General features: G+C 42.7%; 2 protein-coding genes across 3 annotated transcripts; one reads left to right on the top strand and one right to left on the bottom strand.

The window, feature by feature from the left end:
- Window positions 1–1,243: 1,243 nt before the first annotated feature.
- uspl1 (ubiquitin specific peptidase like 1) lies at window positions 1,244–13,218 on the bottom strand. Of its 2 annotated transcripts, none has more exons than XM_079171064.1 (10): window positions 13,087–13,218; window positions 12,615–12,677; window positions 12,282–12,438; window positions 11,408–11,530; window positions 10,354–11,299; window positions 9,603–9,722; window positions 7,980–8,109; window positions 6,288–6,413; window positions 4,298–4,458; window positions 1,244–3,414 (listed from the first exon to the last, which is right to left on the bottom strand). In XM_079171064.1, the coding sequence occupies exons 3-10, from the start codon at window positions 12,405–12,407 to the stop codon at window positions 1,610–1,612; spliced, it is 3,537 nt and encodes a 1,178-aa protein (XP_079027190.1). In that variant the 5' UTR covers window positions 12,408–12,438; window positions 12,615–12,677; window positions 13,087–13,218; the 3' UTR covers window positions 1,244–1,609. The 2 variants fall into 2 exon arrangements, with proteins under 2 accessions (XP_079027190.1, XP_079027191.1); XM_079171065.1 differs by having other exon boundaries at window positions 9,612–9,722.
- Window positions 13,219–16,478: 3,260 nt separating this feature from the next.
- On the top strand, window positions 16,479–20,420 carry hmgb1a (high mobility group box 1a). The gene is made up of 5 exons (XM_079170965.1): window positions 16,479–16,595; window positions 18,756–18,916; window positions 19,163–19,308; window positions 19,421–19,595; window positions 19,723–20,420. Exons 2-5 carry the CDS (start codon window positions 18,770–18,772, stop codon window positions 19,873–19,875), a joined length of 621 nt encoding a protein of 206 aa, XP_079027091.1. The 5' UTR covers window positions 16,479–16,595; window positions 18,756–18,769; the 3' UTR covers window positions 19,876–20,420.
- The last annotated feature ends 736 nt before the right edge of the window (window positions 20,421–21,156 follow it).

The following is a 21,156-nucleotide window of genomic DNA, read 5'->3' as shown; positions in this document are numbered from 1 at the left end:
AGCTGTACGAAACGCTATTTTTCTATTGATGGTAAGAATCCCGTTAAAGCCACTACCACCAAGTGTTACAATGTTCAGATACAATCAGTTATTCAATTAATACATTTTATAAAGAGATTATACATTAATTAATGAAATCATAAATAAGTCATAAATAAAGGGAAAAGCAAAAAGTAAAAAAAATAATTTCTCAAAATAGTTTTCGAAACATCTAATTTTATCAAAATGCAATATGCAATATATGTCTCATTAATTCATTACCTTAGCTTTTTTATTAGATCAAGGTGTTACATAATCAAATGAGGAGATGTGCTATATTGGCTAACAGTGGAGCTGGTTTAAATAAAGCAGTGTTGATACAATATTTAAGCAAACTAATGTTAGCAACAATGCTGATATTATTATCTAACAGGAAACTCAACAGTACAGAATGTAAACAGTACAGGAGTCTTGTGAAAACAACTAGGGATGCTAGTGTATGTCTGTGTTTAAATTTAAAAACATCGAGCTGCAGGAATGTGTCCCATATGGTCTAGCGGTTAGGATTCCTGGTTTTCACCCAGGCGGCCCGGGTTCGACTCCCGGTATGGGAACAGTTGTTTTGGCTATTTTAAAATTAAAACCTGTTAATGAGTGTAGTCATACCACCAACTTTCATACAGGTGCCGCTGTGTAGCTCGCTAATGCCTCTTGAGGATAGGTTAGATGTATTAACGTTTGTGTATAGTTTAGGTCAAACAACAACTACTGGGTTAAGATACTTGATTAGGTTTTACTTTATATACTGAGTTGTATTGCCTACCAAACTTCCATTTTCACCAAACGGATGTGTTTTTTTGTAATGCAAGAGTCTGGAATCAACTGTCTGAAATGTTCAACTATGTTTTAAAAGATATCACTGATAGTAACATATTATGGACGAGGTAAAGCTTGTTTGATGCCTGATTGAATGTACGCTAAATTAAGCTGAATTTCAGCCTGTTCATCCTTCAGTTACAATACATGTCATAATCAGAGACAGTTTAGCTCTGAGCTACAGTCTCAGTCTCATCAGTACTTTAACTTTGAAAAATCTGAGTTTGTAATATGTGCAAAACTGTGGTACAAGGTACTTGAAAGACTTTACTTCAGTATTTACACTAAAAACTAGAAATAATATATTCCGCTACGAGGAGGCTGAAACAAAACATAACACTTTTTCCTTAATTTCATAATAATGACTTTTTATAAAACAAACACTCAATTCATCCAAAGTATTTATTAAATCACGTTTCATGAACATTTTGAAGTGGTCAAAATAACAAAACAAAGCAAACAAACAGCTTTTGCTGTAAATATGATTGCTTCATACATCCCAGTAACATACACTATTTACAATGTGCCAGAGCACACTAAGGTATACAAATGTCATCTATGGTTCAACAAACTCCACCACTGAACATGCATTTGAACTTCATTAACCCATACAAATGAATAGCAACATAAATAGAGAGAGATGTCACTTTAACCTTCTAAATTGCATCTTTATATGGAATAGTGCATTTTGCAAAATTCTCTCAGTGCTTAGAGCTAGCAGACAACCCCCCCCCCCCCCCCCCCCCCCCATAGCTCAAATGAAAAGCTCAAGTGCATTGAGTGCCTCCGTCTCCATGTCCGTCGGTCTCTGAGTCACAGCCTGCGAGAGAAACTCATCCAGGAAGCTTTCGGCGTTGGGTGCGCTCGTCTGGGAAACTGCGCCGGCAGAGTTGACCCCGCAGTCCGCCTGGTCGGCTCCATCCGGCCCGTTGGCGAGCATCTCGAGGAAGCCGGTGCTGTCTGGTGAAAGGTTGCTCGCGGTCGTCGCCGGCGAGAGCAGGTTCGAGAGGAAGTCGTCGCAGATGGAGCCGTCGTAGGTGCTGGAGGTGACCGCGTTCGGGGAGCCCAGGTCGCCCCCCTGGTGACCCAGCATCTCGTTCAGCTTAGCGAGCTTCTTCTTCTTCGCCTTCAGTTTCTTTATCAGCTTGTACCTGAGGGCTTCTGTGTCGCTGAGACCCGGCGGAAGCTTCGAGGACGGGCCGCTCGGTTTCTTTGAGTGGGAGATTTCAGGAAGCCGCGTCGCTCCAGGCAAAGGAGGCGACGTACCAGACGCCAGTGTCGTGTTCTTCAGGAATTTCTGCTGGTTAGAAGTTATGGGCTGAACCAGCTTTGACCTGCCAGTGAGGACGGCAGGAAGTGGGAGCGGACTTCGGGTGTTTGCGCTCTTTGCACCGAATCCCCCGTACATCTCCGCAGCTTTCAGCGGGAGACACTCGCTCTCTTCTGTCCGGAGCTGTGGTTTAGGGAAGAACCCTAACGGGGTCTGCTGTCTTCTCACAGGGTTGGTCGTGGACTGAGTGAGAGGAGTGGGCTTGACTTGTGTGACTGAGGCAGGCTTCTGGATGGGGGCACATTTAGCAATCGCCCTGTGAACTTGGTTTAGTGGGTGTTTGCTGAGCAGGAAGGACCAGGTGGAGTTCTGAGGCGGCATTGGTGGACTTTTCTGACCGGTGGACAGGGCTGAGGCATCTGTAGAGGACTCAGGGGACGCTTGCTGTGCGTTTTCAACAGGTGGTGTGTCGCCCTGAGCAGCAGCAGCAGCAGCAGCGGTCTCTGGTTTGCTACTGATTCCTTTGAAGGCTTCCGAAGATGCAGGTTGAGAAATATGCGGTGCTGCTTTTGGCGGCGGCGCTGCCTTTTTAACCATTTGTCTGCCAACTGTTTTGGATCTGCCGGCTCCTCTACCTCGTCCTCTCCTACTAGCAGGCACAAATGTAGGGTCACTGGACGAACCATCCGCGGAATCAGACGACGTCGTGTTGGTGAGCTCAACATCGGGGACGTGGGACATTTCGCTGCCCGCTGCAGCGGAGGAGCTATCCGGTGTGGAGTCAACTATTTCCTTCCTGGTGGGAACACTCAAACCCTCAGTCTGTTCCTCGTCATTTAAAGGCTGCATTTCTGAATCCAGTTTTAGCTCCACCAGTGTGAGTGTAATGATGTCATCGTGGGAAAGGCCCTCGAAGGTGTCGAGCAGCGTTGTGGAACCTATCGACGTATCGACGTCGGCCGCGAAGGTTGTGTCCATGATGTTGCTGCCGTCTTCAGATGCAGAGAGCGCACAGACGATGTCGGCGTCGTCGTGAGACGCCAGAAGAGACTGATCGGGAGAGCGGGCCAACAGCTCGTCTGCTGTTAAGTCTTTGTCACCGTGACTGGGGTTCGTCTCCATTTTAGACAAGGGACATTCAGCAAATGTGCTGGAGGGAGAACAGACGCGAGGCTCTTTCTCCTCGTTCACCTCCCAGAAGATGACGTGCATCTCCTGAGCGGGAACCGGGAGCTTTTGGTGGGTCTTACACTCCGGATGTTTCAAGTCGTCGTATTCCAGCCATGATCCTGTAGGAAAAAGGTACGACAACACACGGTTAGAACTAAAAACAGTCAGAAAAGGCCTCGCTGAGACCAGGAAAGATCATGCAGATTGCAGAACATAATTTTGACTAAAAAATTGAATATAAAATAATGAAAGAATAATCATAATATTGGTAAAAAAACCTTGACTGACAAGAGTGCATGATCTATAAACGACAATGAAACAAGCCCTGAACGGCTGGAGTCTTCTGCACATTAACATTGCATGAATTGTCCAGCAGAATGTGCTGTTGGCAAACTACAATGTAGAGGAGAAAAAAAATATCAACCGTCATGTCGCTCAACCAGAAGCTTCAAGCTTTGTTTGTACTGTACGCGAGATTAGAGTATGAACGGAGGCGTTTACACTCTATATACTTGCGCTGCAAGAGGGCGTACAAACAAAATGAACTGTGAAGAATCAAAAAACACGAGTGTAACCCATAGATATGCCCATAGACTGTAGCGTCACTGGCAAAAAACGCCAAAAAAACAAACCTCCACAATGCCGAGGAGGGATTATAATTATCTGTAAACTCATATTCGTGGATGATGAAGATTTTTTAAGACCACCTGTTTCTGAAGCATTTAAAAGCGAATTGGCCTTTATTTGGGACAGTGATTACGTCATTTTTCGCCACCATCACTACGGCGAGTATAAACTAATCTTAAGTGTTTAAAATGAATACAGAGAAGCAAACATTTAAAAAAGTTATTTTAGAGCTAAATATGGTCCTGAATAGATACAACCACTACAGATCTTATTATTGCGCTCTAATCATCGACGTCCCTACATTTCATTGGTAAATATATTGTTTACATGTCATATCAGTGGAAACGTACAACAAAACTACGACAGAAAACCTACCGTCAGAGTTACAAGTCCAGGCGACAAAGTGCTTAAGTTGATGGTTGTACTGTATGACGGTGGTGACGGAGTAGCGTTTCTCCTTGAAGGTGAAGTCGTATCTTCTGACATCGCTGTCGGGCATCCCCTCCACAAAGTGCAGCGCAAACACCGGAGGCACACTGAACAAAAACACAAAGCAAAAGTCTGGTGAAACGGACGGAAACGTTAAGGCCGAAGAAGAACTTTCTCTAGTTAATATCTGGGACATGCAAAGATTACGCTCAAGATTTAATTGTGGACATTTTCATTTCAGACATTATCAAGTGTGGAGTAATAATGAGTCGTTTCAGTCACCCCGTCAATCAGTTACAGGCGCTAACTGACAGAGCAGGCTTTGGCTCAACGCCTGACAGCGTACAATTAAAGTTAATAACTTAATGTTTTAAGTGCTTAATGCTTTCCGTCTCCCGTAGAGACATATTTATTTTCATACTGATCCTGCAGATTTCTGCTGCAAACAATGTTTGTAATTTGACAACCATACATCTGACTTTGCTGAGGATAATAATGTGAAAGCTGCTTTGCCCCTTTATAATCATTAATCAATCAATAGCTAATATTGTCTGTTAAAAGCTCCTTTGTTCGGGATGCACACATACCGATACTGGCCATCGATACCGACGCAAAAAGCTTGATCGCCTAACAGTGACAATAGGGCCCATCTATTCAATTCAATTCGAGGTTTATATACTTTGTATATTGTATACTGGAATTTAAAACCATCTTCACGTTCTGACTAATTTGTTGCTGATTAAAAATTGAATTGTAATTCCTGTTAATTTTAAAGACTTTTTACCAAGTTGCTGGTGTACAGCTTACTCATTTTAATAATAAATAATTCAGAATATAATAACCTTCATAAAGCCCTTTTAAAAGTGCTTAACATACCATGAAACTGAAAAGCAGTAGTGGTAGTAGGTAGTGATTTGCATAAAAGCCGGTTTATAAAAGTGCATTTTGTTGCGCTCTCAAGGAGAAAGCACCGTCACCTTTAATCTGGAGTCTGGCCTGAGGATCCAAGGCTGCGTTCAGGCTCACAAAGAGTTAAAAGATAAGCAATATAGCCAGGGGCTAGGTCTTTCTGTGCTTTAGAAACAATCAGCAACATCTTAAAATCAATTCTGAATCCTACTGGTAGCCAGTGGACATATGCTGAGACTGGGGTCTCAAAGGTGGTCTCTATCGGGGTCTCTATCGTGGTCTCTAGTGGCAGTGAAAATTCCAGCTGCAGCATTTTGAACAAGCTGAAAATTTGATTTTTGACTGAGGCGGGTGGAGAGAGTTGCAATAGTCTGAATGAGATGAAAATAAAAGCATGAATCAAAATCAGCATGAGATGGAAATGACTTGATTTTTGACACATTTCTGAGGGAAGCAGGACGGCACAACAACTTTCTTTACCCGCTCCATGAAAGTCAGGTCAGGTAAAAGTTTGTCTTTGTACCTTTTTTTTGTTACATTTTTGTTTCTTTAAGTCAGGGCGGCTGTTTAAAGTGCGGCCTGATGTTGCCTTAGACATGAAATAATGATCCCAGTCTCCTCCACACAGTGAGGCATACAGCTTATTAATCAAACGCTGGCATCAAACTGGCGCTCGGTATCGGCCAATAACATGGTGACTGGAAAACTCGGATCAGTGCAACCCTAGTAATCGTAATCAAACATACCCCCTGTGCTCCAGCAAACTGCCGTTTAATCATTTCCTAAGAGTGGATGTAATTACTTTGCAATTGAAGCAAAGTCAAAATAAAAATCACCACACTAAAATACAGTGGGCTTAATTCCACACACACACACACACACACACACACACACACACACACACACACACACACACACACACACACACACACACACACACACACACACACACACACACACACACACACACACACACACACACACACACACACACACACACACACACACACACACACACACACCTAACCTCTCCAGCATCATGGTCCTCCTCTGATTCTTCCGGCAGCACACGTTGCACGGGGCCAAGTGGGCCGCATCAAGTGGGCACCAATCGGGCAAAACATTCGTGAAGGTGGGGAGAGTTTTCACAACCCTGAGAAGCACAGCGGGAAAAACATTTAGGATTCATACAGTTTCACAAAAGACGAGCACGTACCAGAGAATTTATTATATTTTCCTTACAACGTGGGTTTCACGTGTCAACTGAACATTAGTTGGAGGATCTGGGATGTTCGCATGTAATGATGGCCGGGTGATCTTGTGTCCTCTATTGATTGGGTGAGGGTATTTGTAACGACACAGCACTTAATACAGCGATCTGATTATTTTGTGTGGTCGACTGTTTGTAATAGACAGACGATAAAGAAAGACTAACAACGCACCCCTGAAAACATCTGTCCGAGCCATTCACCTAATCAGTGCAACGCTTTGCCCCTTAAATCAATTAATACAAAATTAAGCAACATTCACTTGTTCCAGGTTCTTTAATTTGTGGATTTGCTTTTCTTATTTTTTTTTACATCATTGTAGATTTATTAACCTTGAGGTTTGGACTTAAAGTCATCCTAAAACGAGCATCCTGAAGACGTCTTAAACCTTTTTTATTAAATAGAAATATCCCCTTATTTGCAGCTAGGAATGTCAACTGTTACCACTGACAATACTTTGACCAGTTACGCATGTCGGTCTATCGGTTAATTTAACATGGGAAATGAAGCTGTGTGTGTGTGTGCGTGTGTGTGTCCAGCTGTGTCACGAACATCTGCCGATAAGGACCAGGCAGCTGACCGATCGGCACACCGATTAACAAAGACCTGATCAAGAAACTTCAGCAGAGCTAACCGAAAACCAAACACGAGGCCAGACATTTACAACACAAAACATTCAAACTTCAGCACTAAATTAACAGTTTGTTTTAATTTACAAAAACGCTCTCCGTCCACGCGGCGTTTCAGCATCGTTTTCGAAATGATCTACGTCCATAGTAGCAAGCCTGAAAACAAATATCACGCGAGTACACTGGGCATGCGGGTGGGTGCCGGTGTAAACAGGAAGTAGATTGGCTGCTTAGTTAAAATAAATATGAGTAATTTAGTAGTCGTTAAAATGAAAGTTCGTGTTTGATACTTAAGATCTTTTATCTTTTAGAAGTTTTATTTTTCAGACTTAGTTACAGCGCTGCAGGTCTTGCTCTCTCTCTCTCTCACATACACATCAAATTTACGTTAAAATGAACACTTACACATAAAGGTTTACTAGATACGCTGCTGATAACGCCGCTCGCTAATCGCTCCAATAACAGCTGCTTTCTCGGCAAAAATGCAGACTTTAACTGAACAACAGCTGCTAGTAAAGACAACACGGTCAGCAACACCTGTAATCAGTTGTCCATGTTAAATTAACCTGATAGTCGATCGGTAATCAAGACTGTTTGTGATTTTCCGTAGTGACTGCTAGGAACCAATCAAGTGGCGAATGCGGGCGTCTACGACATTGCTTCCAAACTTATGCGTTTACGCCGTCCGCACTAGTCGGCAACCCCGGAGTTTTCAAAGCTATTCATCCTCGGGAGCGTTTTCAAACTCATCCGGTGCTCAACACAATTATTTGTTCTGTGCATCAACTTAAATATGTCGTACTTCATCATTTCATGCCGTACCTTTGTTTCGTGGCGGTCTTGCATTCGCTGCACTTGAAGTCCCAGTGAAAGGTCGACCTGAAGAGAGGCTCCACCCACGAGTCCAACTCCAGCAGCAGCGGCATTGCAAACACCGGAGTTTCCCTCTGACCTGAAAAGCAGCACAAACACGCGGCAGTTAGAGCATCGTCACAGGTACGAGTGCCGACAGAAGCTGCGGTCACACTCTCCACTTCAAGGCAATTTTGAAGAATTTTATCTGTGGACGAGACTCGGGCTGAATTACAAAGATCACTTGTGTCAGCACGCCTGAAATGAATAGTGCGTGTGTCACCCGCCTGTATCTTTCCTGTATCTGCATCGTTTTGCCCCCTCACTATGCTTTCCCATCCTTTTGTATTTTCAGTGTGAAAGCCAGTGAGCAAGTTTTCCCACTTTCATTGAGCCGAGCAATATTTACGGTTTTCATGTGCGAACACGTCACGCTGTTTTCAGGTGATAATGGCTGCCTTGGAATCTAAACGGGGATTTGTGCAGACAGACCGCTCCTTTATATACTTATTTTAATCTCGGCCAGGAGGATGATGCGATCAGTAGAGTGTGTGTGTGTGTGTGTGTGTCTGTCTGTCTGTCTGTCTGTCTGTCTGTCTGTCTGTCTGTCTGTCTGTCTGTCTGTCTGTCTGTCTGTCTGTCTGTCTGTCTGTCTGTCTGTCTGTCTGTCTGTCTGTCTGTCTGTCTGTCTGTCTGTCTGTCTGTCTGTCTGTCTGTCTGTCTGTCTGTCTGTCTGTCTGTCTGTCTGTCTGTCTGTCTGTCCATGGCTCATCTCGCATTCTCGTAAATATTTGGGTGCCCAGTTATGGCTGCATGCTACATCATTTTTCCGTTGTATGAAGTGTATTATACGACAATTTTTGAACCGATTACTCGCATTCAAAGCCGCTTGTTTTTTGAGTTTGTTGTTGTTTTATGCCGCATTACAGCCCAGTGGCGTCTAGACAGGGGGGGGGGGGGGGGTATTTATTCAATCACTCAACACAGCAGTGGTCGCTGCAGATACACCTGGCAGACATCTGCACTTCACTGAGCGCACCATTTGAGGTTTTCGCTGCAATCTTTTTTTTTTGTTGGCAAAAAAAGTGTCATTGGGCAATATGAAACCTAATGCTCATGAATAAAAGGCTTGAGGGGTCCCGGGAGCACCGTGTTGTTGAGTGTGAAAAACATTCATTCAGACATCTCGCCCTCGCTCAAGGTAGCGTGGCACAATTTGCACATTGCTCCCGAACAAACGTTGGTTTCAGTATCAGGGCTGATAGCTCTAGAAATACAGTGCAAATAAATAATTGATTCCCTTGAATGTATTCACTTCTTTACATTTATCAACTTCTCTATAGCTCCGTGGGACAGTCTGTTCCTGCTTCTTTAATATTAACATTTTTGTTGTGTCATCAATGTATTATTCTCTTGCCTTTCTCGCCGCATAGAATAAAAATGAATTTCAAATAGGATAAGTGAAACCTCAGATATGACACATCCATTCAGAATGCATTTTTAAATATATTTCAATGGAGACCGACACTAGTTAAGAATATCCAACATCATCACTTTCCCATACTCGGCTTGGTCGAGTATGTTTTCACTTACTGAGCTTACCCAGCTTGCAATGCAGCTTGGGCTGCAGGAGTTTGAAGACTGACATCCTGAGACGCTGCAGGTCGGCATCGGCCTGTTGCAGCACATGATGTGGCACTCTCACAGCGCCATCTACACACAAACAACACAGAAATGCATTGCATTATATTGTAAAGGACAAAAACAAACATTATTCAGCTGTAGATTAACTTCAAATGCTTTTTAGTCAATGGGAATGGTTCACTGCTGGCAGCCCTATGTTTACAGTCAGATGACAGTACGATATCTGCGCTAGTCCAAAATATTTTCACTGGAAGCAAACATGCCACGGTTAGTTCACCCAAATCACAAAAACACAACATTTTCTCATTTAACCCTCGTGTGATCGAGCAATGCAGACTGTTCCAGTTTAATGTGCCCAGATTCTGATGTATCCAAACGTCTGCCACCATCCGCTGTGAGATTTCAATGGTCAATGTTTTGTTTCAGCACAAACACCTCCATTTTATTGAGGTCGCTGAATAATTCTCATGGATTATTATCTTAAAACCTGGACAACTCAATCCACAGCAATAGACAGGACGAGATGGGTGCAGATAAAACAGGTTATTCGGCTCTTTGAGTGACATTAGGGGTCAAAAATGTGTGTATTTGACAAACAAAAACAGATGCAAAGAGGAAAATATACATGTCTAACTCTCTGCTCACTGTTGCAATGACATTACACTCAACAGGCATACTGCAGATCATCCGTTTAACTTACCTCTGCCAGTCTGTTGATGGAGTCGGATGGAAGCACAAACGTCTTCATAGCCTCTCATCAGCTGCCAGACGGACGACTGCTGAGACTCAGCTTCAGGTTTACACTTTCCCAAGCTCTTACAGTTCACCAAAGCAACGAGCAGCGAGTCCAGCCAACACAGGTTGTCGCTGTTCCTCCAAAACGGTCGATCCGGAACAGACACAAGCGCCTCTGACTTCGTCGGTGCGGCAGAGGACAAAGCCTCCATTTCTGACTTAATGCCTCCTATGTCCTTACATGTGGCGATGTCTGCAGTCAGTGATTTATCTTCCGTCCTTGCTGTCTGCTCATTGTGCAAAGGCAACGGAGTATTGATTTCAGCTGAATAAATGTCCTCACTTGGGAAGAAGGACTGATTGGTGTCCAGGCTGCGCCATCCGTTCAGCACCTCACGAGGACCCTTTACGGGCCTGAAGTCTTCCTCTGAGGCACCGGGAGCACCGCGGTGAGGAGAGAGCGCAGGTTCATCCCCATCAGCGGTCAACAAGGCCTCCGATGAGCACTGCAGGTGTCCAGCTGGTGTAAAGCAGGTAGGAGGAGCAAATCCATCTGCACAAGCAGCGTTCTCTGGTTCCTCGACCAGAACATCATCATCATCTTCATATTGTAACGACTCCCGTCCTGCTGTCTCTGCAACTGGAGAATCCCTGTATCCATTCACCTTACCCTCTTCTGTCTCGGGGGCTGCACGGTGGCCATTACTGACAACGTTTACAGCCCCATGTGTGTCTGTAGTACTCTGTGGCCCATGGCTGTCACTTGACCGCGTGCGTTTGTGTAGGGGTCTAATCAACTCTTCCTTTTCCAGTGCCAAGGCATGCTTTCTTTTGTTCCCAACGGTGGGCTCCACAGGATCCAAGCTAGCCAAAACATCCTCCAGGGACCGGCTGACCAGAGGGAAAAGGCACTATGGAGGAATGGGTCGAGAAATGTCAACATGGCAGATAGGGAAAAAAATGACATGAAACATGGCTGTTCAACTGGATGTGTGTGTGTCAGCAGTACTGGGACTAACCTGTGCGTTTGTGCAGAGGGTGACTGACTCCTGGAGGTTGATGCGGTAAGAGCGCAGAGCACAGGTCAAGCCCTTCGAAGTACACCAGGGACAATACTCCAGTGAGGCAGCTCTTTCCTGAACCTTTTATAAAAAGAATTTAAAATAAAAAACAAAACAACAACATTAAGATAACAGAAACATGATGTCAATTATGACCACAGACTTACACCCTTTTATAATTAAACCCAAGTTATCAAAGAGTTTTACAGAAAATACTGAGTTTGAAAGAATCTACATCTTTTTTTTCACCATTCATGCCCATTAAATTTGGGCCTGCGTACATTTTCATCAGATTAATGCCATCTCTTTCAACTCTCCCCCATCAGCAATCATTCTTATACCCTTCTAAATCACATTTAAATATTTGTATGTGGACATGCAAAACAATTAGGAAGGTTTGCTTGGTTTACCTTGCAGAATTTGAGCATACAAGTAAGAGCAAGAACTACTGAAAGTAATTGTCAAGTTTGCATTTTTTTTCAACCTTGTTTTCTGCTCATCAAAGCAGTGTGAGGGACAGTTTAGAGAGGATGGAATGAACAAGTGAGGTGAAATTTGATCCATATCAGTATGTGTCAAGTACTATCAAATAATACACGTATTCTATGTAGTACAGTTTTTAAAAAAACACACACATAATACAAAACACCCTTTGATTCCACACACGATATGCTTCGAATCTGCCAAATACTTTCGCCTTTTACTACTAAAGATTTCCGTTTTGTTTGGTATGAATTTGATTGGTACTGCCCAGTCACAGTATTTTTGTTCCAAATACAATTCAGCTTTGCGCAAGTGACAACAGTTAGAGGAAAACAAGAGCTCTACTGACTTTTCCCAAATACCCCACCAGTGGTGAGGCCAAAGCCCCCAAACCAGTGTCTTCACCAGTCATCGGCAAACCACTGCTGCTCTTCTGGTCCTCGGCTTTCCAGTACCATTCAAAAAATATTACCATGTCACTGCAACCCGGCTCACCTCCGGAGGAGCTGGGGGGAGAACAATACAGCAGTTACTCAATGGCTGACTTACATGTGATGTGTGTACATTGGAAAAGCACGACGATGACAGAAATGTGTTAGCCAACATTTTACTTGTATACAGTGACACCTCCCACCAAAACCAGGCCCCAAGCTGTTCCCCTGCACAGTCACACAACACTAACCTAAAGACAGCTTTCTGATGGCACACGTGGGTCCACCTGGACAGCTACAGTATGTTCTGCCACCTATGGTGAAGCACATGGGGTGTATGTATTTTTAAAAAAAATTAAACTGCACAGTTTGTAATATATGACAGCATTTTGAGGTCAACATGTACCGTTACAGCTGATAGCACTGAGTTAAGAGGCTTTTCTAAAGGCAGACACACTTAACTTAACTACATAATCATGTTAAAAGATGACCAACGACACGTTTCTATTAGCTGGCTGATGCATTACGGCTATTGTGACTTGTGGTGAAACCGGTCAAACTCACTGTTGAGATAAACTCGCTTAAGAAGACTACGCGCATTCATTACACTATCAGCCACTGCACTTGGCGGCTAGCATGCTAACATATTAGCCTAAAGCCGAGCATTAATTTCAGTCGTCACAGTCTAATTTTCAGTGTGCGTGAATAAAAATGTATACGTACCGATAGATAATTTAAATTATATCCGATATTATGATGCTGAACAGCGATATCCATCCACTCAGGATTGTATATATGTATTAATCCATGCCTGCGGAGTAGGTCCATGTGCACCCTTTTGCCAGTTCGTGTTAGAAACGTTGGTTTTCCGCTCGGCAGCGGTTGTGCAGCACTCGTAGTCTTCCCCCCCGTCTGACAGACAAGGGTTCCGTAAGGTTCCCACTTGGTGGATCAAGTGAACTGCAGCAGCCTGTGGTCAAATTATTGTTCATGTTGGGAAGGCACTGCCATGAATCCGGGACTAATAATCAGTGCGAGTCCATCGACATGAACGTAATAGAAGATACGCTATAAATTGTCAGTATTGCTCAATAGCAATAGATCTAGGTAATTATTTGCATTCATTGTCTTCAAAGGCATCATTTTAAAAGGTAGATATAAACCTGTTTTGTCTAAAAATGTAACAAGTTAAATTATAATTATAATTTTCAATGTACTTTATTAACTATTATTAGTAGTAGTTGTAGGCTAGCAGCAGTAGCAGTAGTAGTATTTTCATATATAATCATTTCCATAATGACAGATATTTCACATGCAGCCTACTTATTAGTCACCTGAGATATTTCCATTTTGAAATACTATGCCTGCACAAATGTCTCCTTCATCTTGTCTGTAGTTTACTTATCTGGTTTTATAATTAAGGCTGATTTGTTCATTTGAGAGGTAGAATGGTGGAGTTGGTTAGGTGGGGGTTAAACATATGTCCCTCACTGGTTCTAATACACAGCCCAAGTCCCACACATCCTGCCCCAGCCCACACACACATTCACAGACACCGCATCAACGTCTCCCTCCACCCAGTCCCGCCTCTCGCATATGCCATCCTCCCTTAAGCCCCTCCTGTATCTGCTGCTCTCCTGTCCTCTATTTTCCTCTTGATGACAACATGAATTTGCATATATTTTCCTGGGAGCGCTCATTAGAATGCATAAACCGGCCGCCTCCTAGCCTCATGAGCAGGCTATAGCTCTCTGCCGTGGCATCTCCGGATGCAAAATGAGACAGCCAGGCAGCATCACAGGCAGACATGTGGCTCGAGTCTGGGTTGTGATTGGCATTTAGAATCAGTTCACCCTTCCCTTTCTTAATTCAAGGATAAGGATAAAACTCTGTGTCGGCCATTTTTCTCTTTGTTTCTATATTAGCTGCTAAGCAGATGCATATTTATTAGATAACCGTTTCCACATTAAAGGCATGTATAAACAATTCATCCTTTCTTATGCATGTATGCTTATAACATTACCTTTAGTGGGTACATGATTATTTTTTGCAAATCATGATGACCATGGTCAATTTCTTTAATTTAGAACCTCCACCCCCACCACCTCATTTAAGAAAAGCCTTTAAAGTCAGATACTTGCATTACATCCACTTAGGGTAAGATAAAAAAGTAATATCCAGAGAGGCCCCTTTCACATTATGAAGTCATCCTGCTGAAGTTTCTGCAGACTGGCCTGTTAAAAGGACGCCCTTTTCTCTTCTGTTTATATGTGACAGAGAGTTTAACCTATGGTGGCTCACTATAGGTCACAAACATCTACCTACTTAAATGTAAATGTCAAATGTAAACAAATACACATGCACAATTCTTAAGATATAACCCTTGGTTATGTTCAGTAACACCAGTGCACAGCAAGGGCAATGTAAACGGGGTCAGAGGACAACCACACAATTAATGGGAACAACACTGATTAAATAGGTTAGAATCTTTGTCTGATGGTGGCGCTAGAGCAAGTTCACAGGCTCATCAAACTCATTACAGTAGTTTTCTTTGAGTAGCATGAATGTGCACATCAAATTGTATTACTGTGTAACCTTAGAAGATCTGTTGTTGATCAGACAAACAAGCAAATTAACAATCTTGACTTAATTGTTCAGGAGCAGCACAACAAAATGAGATTTCAGAGTGTCGTTGGATTTGTATCAGATATGAGAGGAAAAGAGGTGTAATAACTGTGAAACTTTGTGGGATAGGATATAGAATATCTCTCTTGTATTATAATCTGTATGAAATTATAAAAAAAATGGGATATAGTTGTTCTTAAGTAAAATTCTGATCATTAATTTGGTCCAAAACAATGCAATTGCAATTTCACTTAAGCAAATAGGTGCTATACAAGTCCTGGTTTGTTTACATTATATGTGGGTAACATTCAATTAGATTCTCCCTGTTGTCTTTTTACAATGTAAGTACTTTAGGGGCTTTAACCACTTAACCGTCCAGAAAAATGTGTCTGGAGTTGGGAGAGAAAAGCCCATTATGAGGCTATCAAAAGGACCTGTTATATCCATGGGACCTGCAATTAAGTTTGAATGTATTGAAAACACCAGCAAGCATTATTTCACTCAGTCTAATTAAAATAAATAAATCCTGTGGACCTAAATGATTGCAAAATTCCTTTTTCTAACTATAAACTGCTATATCTACTGATTTGGGCTCAAACTGCACAGTCTCGCTTTGATCTCCATTAGTTTGTTTTTTAATTGTGGATGAGCATACTATCACTTTTTAATCAGCTACTGTACATGATGACTATAAAAATTAGGCAAAGAACACATTGTGCTGAGAAAAATACAAACGAGCCATCCCGAAGCCTAGCAGGCCGTATTTAATGCAGTTAGCATGATTTCATGCCTGTTGATATCTCCCTATATTAGCCTAATCGGGACTACAGGCTCATAAGCAAACAGCTTGTCTATAGCACCAAATAAGTGCCTGGTAAAGTAATCATTTTGTATTCTTGTCGGAGAGACTAACTGTGTGGTAAAATCATTCTGAAATGAAAATCCCGGTGTAATTAAAAGGCAATATTGCTATTGTGTTTTCATTCGCAGCCAAAAGCTCTAAAATGTCACATCCAGTGCGTTACTGTGCCCCATGGAATGAGCTAAACGCGTCTATTACCTTTGAAACGCGAGTACGCGACGCGCACTTTATGCGCTTTTTCTAAGTAATAATTTGCAAATAAGCTCACGCGTATTGAGGAGAATGTACAATGGAGCTGGTTGATGAAGAGTGGGACAGTCCATCCAACACACGCGTACATCAGTGTGCAGCCGCCTCGTTCACTGACTTGAAGCGGCCCCACGTTGTCTCATTCATTTAACTTGCCTACTGTACACTGTGCTCAACGTAGTGAATTCAATACTATGGCAAACACACTACACTACTACCAGCTCCAGCATGCTGGGACAGGAATATTTTTGTATCCACGCGCTTCAGAAAAGTTCGGTGACGTTTCACAAAAGGCAGCCAATGGGTGCTCGTCTTCTATTAGGACAATGAAAACCCTCCGTCCAATAGGAGGGGCTTCAGGCCGGGCGCTGGCCAATGGCGCGAGAGCTCCGCCGAGAGTAATGTTAGAGAGCTGAGGACTGAAGACACTGCGTATCGCCCGTGTTCTCTCACACACAGCCATTGCAGAGCATTGAGATCCAGCCATAGTCCGTTGGTAAGTATCACACACGGAAATTTTAAGTGTTCGTAATGATGATAATGACGATAACATGTAAAAATATCGTACTCATGTGTTTGCTATGATCGACTACGAGGCCTCTTAAAGCTCGAAAATGATTTTTATTGCGGTGAAACGTGAAAAAACCAACAAAAAAATAACCGGCTCTAAGCAGGTAACGTTACATTGCCCAGCCTGGGAGTGTAGACCAGACGCTCTTTAAAAAAAAAGGACGAAATGAATATGAACCTTGACTAAAATCGACGAAAATTGTCTATTTTGTTGAATACAAACAATTTTGTATATTACTGTCGTATCGTTTTCACAAAATGGAGACGAAGCAAACGGTGGATATCGCGTAAGAATTGAGAAATGTCTAGCGGACGACACGGTTAACGACAATGGTAGAAGACATAGCCATTGCAGTGCATTGCGAAGATGAACGCCTGTCAAGTGAAGACTGAGAAGCGTGCGGTTTTTTTTATCCGAACATTAACAAATTTCAAAAACATAAGAAAAAGAAAGACCGTCTCTAAACATACGCGGCCATGTGCTTTGTTTGCTAAAATTCACCGGAGGAGACGGCGAAAAAATTACCTCGCGATCTGCGCTTTTTACTGTAATGGCTGACTGTATTCGCATTGGAGACAGAGCAGCGAGGCTAGAGGCAGAGAGGCGCAGTTCAGCTCAACTTTTTCCAACCGTGTTTTCTCGCGAAACAAACCGGCAACTATAAAATGTAACGACGGTAAATTAAAGATCAACCCTTCGTCGTTCCAACGACGCCATTGCGGTATTTTTCCGAGGCTTTTAAGCCGTTTAAATCGCGGGTTGAAACGAAGCAGTTTGCCGCGGTCGCTCTGCCCTCTATTGCATTGGCAGCGCAATGGCTGTGCGCTGACACAAAGAGAAGGAGCCATATTCTCCATGTTAGTGGATGAAGACGAGCGGCCATTAGGAGCTCATAGAAACCAAGGCAGCAGCCCCGCTCATAGACACAGCGCAGACCCAATGTATTACTATACAAACCGGCTAGTGCAATGGAAATCCATCGGGGGAAATATTTTGTCAAGATTGCCGGCTTTCCAGACATATTTGTCGCGTTTGAAAGCGAACTAAAGGGCGGGAGGAGACATTTGAGGGGGACTTTCTTTCATGAAGAAGGCATTCTCACAAAATGGAAGAAGAAATATTGCCGTCGTTGTTGACCTCCTTTTCCACAACGAAAGCCTATGCGCCATTACTACTCTTCGGTCGACACAGCTGAACTGGGAGTTAACAGTAGCGTTTAACGGGGCAATGTACAGGAGAATTTAAGCAGTTTTAAACACATTGACAAGACCAGCAGAATTATTTACAGAATAACAGAATGTGAAGACTGAAGAAGAAGATTGTCAACTGACATTTTTTAGCAGTTTGGAGTGTTGTATTTTCAATAAATACGCATTATTGTGCAATTTGTGTCCCTTTTTTGTGTCAAAGTTTATTATGTTTGATAAAACACCAACATGGATGAAACAAGGGGATTTCCAGGAGACCTATTGTTGTTGCAGATGAGATTTAAGGATATTTATATATATATTTATATATATTTTTTTCGAAATCCATGTCCACAGTTAACGTCCCACGGAGGGCTACGGTTAAATACAGTTACACTTTGGGGGAACTTTTTGCAGTTTATTGTGAAAGTCGATCGCTTCATTTGAAGACAATAAATCTATTTATGGGTGTTTATGTGATGTTTCTTTTTCTTTAATCCGTAGCGATGTGTTGAGCCAGTTTTTTTTTTAAGAGTTGACCACGGACCACTCTGAGCCACAGGCTCAGACTGCATCAATGTTTAAAGTCATTTTCGTCGCGTTCGTGTGTACCGGACCGGACCGCTCCGGTTCAGCTGTTTCAGTGGCTCCTTAACTTCGTGCCGTCTGACAGCAAGAGGGCGGGTCACTGAAGTAGCGCCATCAACACTAGTGGGGAGAAATCAAAGATGTTCACGTTGTATAACATGGTAGAGGGTATAACCTGCCTAGTATATAGAATTACGGTATTAAAATATAATTTATAAACACTTTTTCCCATTTACATATATTTTATTCCGTTTATGTTTATAAAGCTTTAAGGATATATAAGTACATTTTTACTTGATTTTTTTTATAGATACTGCCGTCAAGATGGTGAAAGAGCCAGGAAAGCCCAGGGGCAAGATGTCCTCCTATGCCTATTTTGTCCAGACCTGTCGGGAGGAGCACAAGAAGAAACACCCCGAGGCTTCTGTTAACTTTTCGGAGTTCTCCAAGAAGTGCTCCGAGCGATGGAAGGTAGGCTTGGTGGGGATCTGATGGGCTAAGTTGTCAGTTGCTGAAATTCCAAGTTTTATTCTTGGGAATTGACTTAATATGCCACTTTTTAAGTGGTGCACAATAAGATGATTCAGGATGTTGGATACTTTTACAGGGCTTGATTAGTTGCACATACAGATTTTGCAGAAGAAATAGTCTGAATACTGTTCAACGGGTGTTGCCACAGAGAGTACAGTCAACATGTTACTTCTCCTTTTTTTCCAGCCGATGACTCTTAAGGAGAAAGGCAAGTTTGAGGACCTGGCCAAGCAGGACAAGGTCCGCTATGAGAGGGAGATGATGAGCTACGTTCCACCCAGGGGATCCAGGACGAAGAAGTTCAAGGACCCCAATGCTCCCAAGAGACCCCCGTAAGTACTGCAAATCAAGTCTGAATCATGAGCAGTCGACTTATGTTGTAAAGACACAATATGAAGCATTGTTATACTGTGTAAATGACGAGCCCACTCTTCTTCTTTTCAGATCTGCCTTCTTCGTCTTTTGCGCAGAGTATCGCCCTAAGGTGAAAGGCGAGACCCCTGGTCTGACCATTGGAGATGTTGCCAAGAGGCTGGGCGAGATGTGGAACGGCACCGCTTCAGAGGACAAGAAGCCCTTTGAGAAGAAGGCGGCTAAACTGAAGGAGAAGTACGAGATTGTAAGTACATCGGTTGTATTGATCCCATTCTTACGAAAGATAATTCACGTTTTGTGCCGCTCTGCCTTGAGCGCTTTGATTACAAATGGCCGCACGAGTTAAATATCTTGCCATCTCTCCGTCGCAGGAAGTCGCAGCGTACCGCGCCAAGACCAAACCAGGCGCCGGCGGGGCAGCGGCAGCATCAAAGGCCCCTGCCAAGGTGGAGAAGAAGGTGGAAAACGATGACGATGATGACGACGACGAGGACGACGACGATTTTGATGACGACGATGACTAGTAAATGCCGGGTGACATAAGTAGTGGTCATGTTCTTGTTTATAACGCATTTAAACCCCCTTGTACACACTTCACTTACTGAAAGCAAATATGTTAGTATCCAAGGGGTAGAAAAAAAGGCAACAAAAAAGGCTGTGTACATCAGTTGTTTTATGCTGTACAGTTTTTTTTCTTTCTCCTTTTTGTATAGTTGACACTACACAAGTATCGTGTCTGTATCTTTCTGCCAGTCTTATTTTTTTCAGTGATAGTTCCTCGACCACTATCCTGCCTGGTACAGTGTAAAGGGGTGGGCTTGCAGTATTTAGCCTAGCTTGAGGTGCACAGCGCATAAAAAAAAACAGTCTGACTTAGATCTGAGTGTTTCTTCTTTTTTTTTCCCCCTTTCCTGTGTTTTTATTTTAAATTACATGTTATCAAAATTGACGTATCACAGTTTTACTGATCTTTATGTACCACTGTAATAGCAAGAATAAGAAAAAAAACAGCTTGTTTATTGTTGGAATTTCAATTGCTTCTGATGTCAATAAACTTTTTTTTTTAAAATAACTGTTTTGTGTGTGTGTGTGTGTGTGTGTGTGTGTGTGTGTGTGTGTGTGTGTGTGAGGGGAGGGGAGGGGAGGGGAGGGGAGGGGAGGGTGTCTTATACGGTCTTGCTCATGTTTCCTCCCAAAATGAAACGTCTTTTGATGAGAGCAGACTCATTTAAATGAACATTAATACACAATTCCTCTGTGTAAAAACTAATATGCCTGGTGTGTAACCGTAGTAGTGAGATAAACGGCAGCATTGCCAATCTGGATGCAAACAATTGAACATAATTGATGATTAATATCAAACAAGTCTTTGCAACCGATAACAATCCTCCATAAGACAGAAGAATAATGAATATCTCCGGAGAGGAGTCTTTTATGTTAACTTGCTTTGCCGTCTACTCGGTAAAGGAAAAATTGAGAAGACATAATGATGCTGGGAGGTAATTGAATACGACCGATAAGCTGTGCCTATGAAGTATGACTCCTCACCAAAACACTATGTATCGTGTGCTTTAGCCTGATGAGGATGCAAACGAGCAGTATGTTATTGAAGCTCCTTGGCCTGGTGGAGGTACACTAAAAGTTAAAGCATGATCGCTCTGCATGTCGACATGCATCACTGACTGATGCCGTTTTATTTAGATACAGCTGCTTCATCTGTCACGTACTCCCATCTAGCATATTAAAAAAAAAGACTATTTATATAAGACGGATTATGTGCTTTAAAAAAACCAGTGACATAAGAA

This window comes from Pholis gunnellus (genome assembly GCF_910591455.1).
Source record: "Pholis gunnellus genome assembly, chromosome: 13".
NCBI lineage: Eukaryota > Metazoa > Chordata > Actinopteri > Perciformes > Pholidae > Pholis > Pholis gunnellus.
This window is presented reverse-complemented; position numbering and strand designations above follow the sequence as displayed.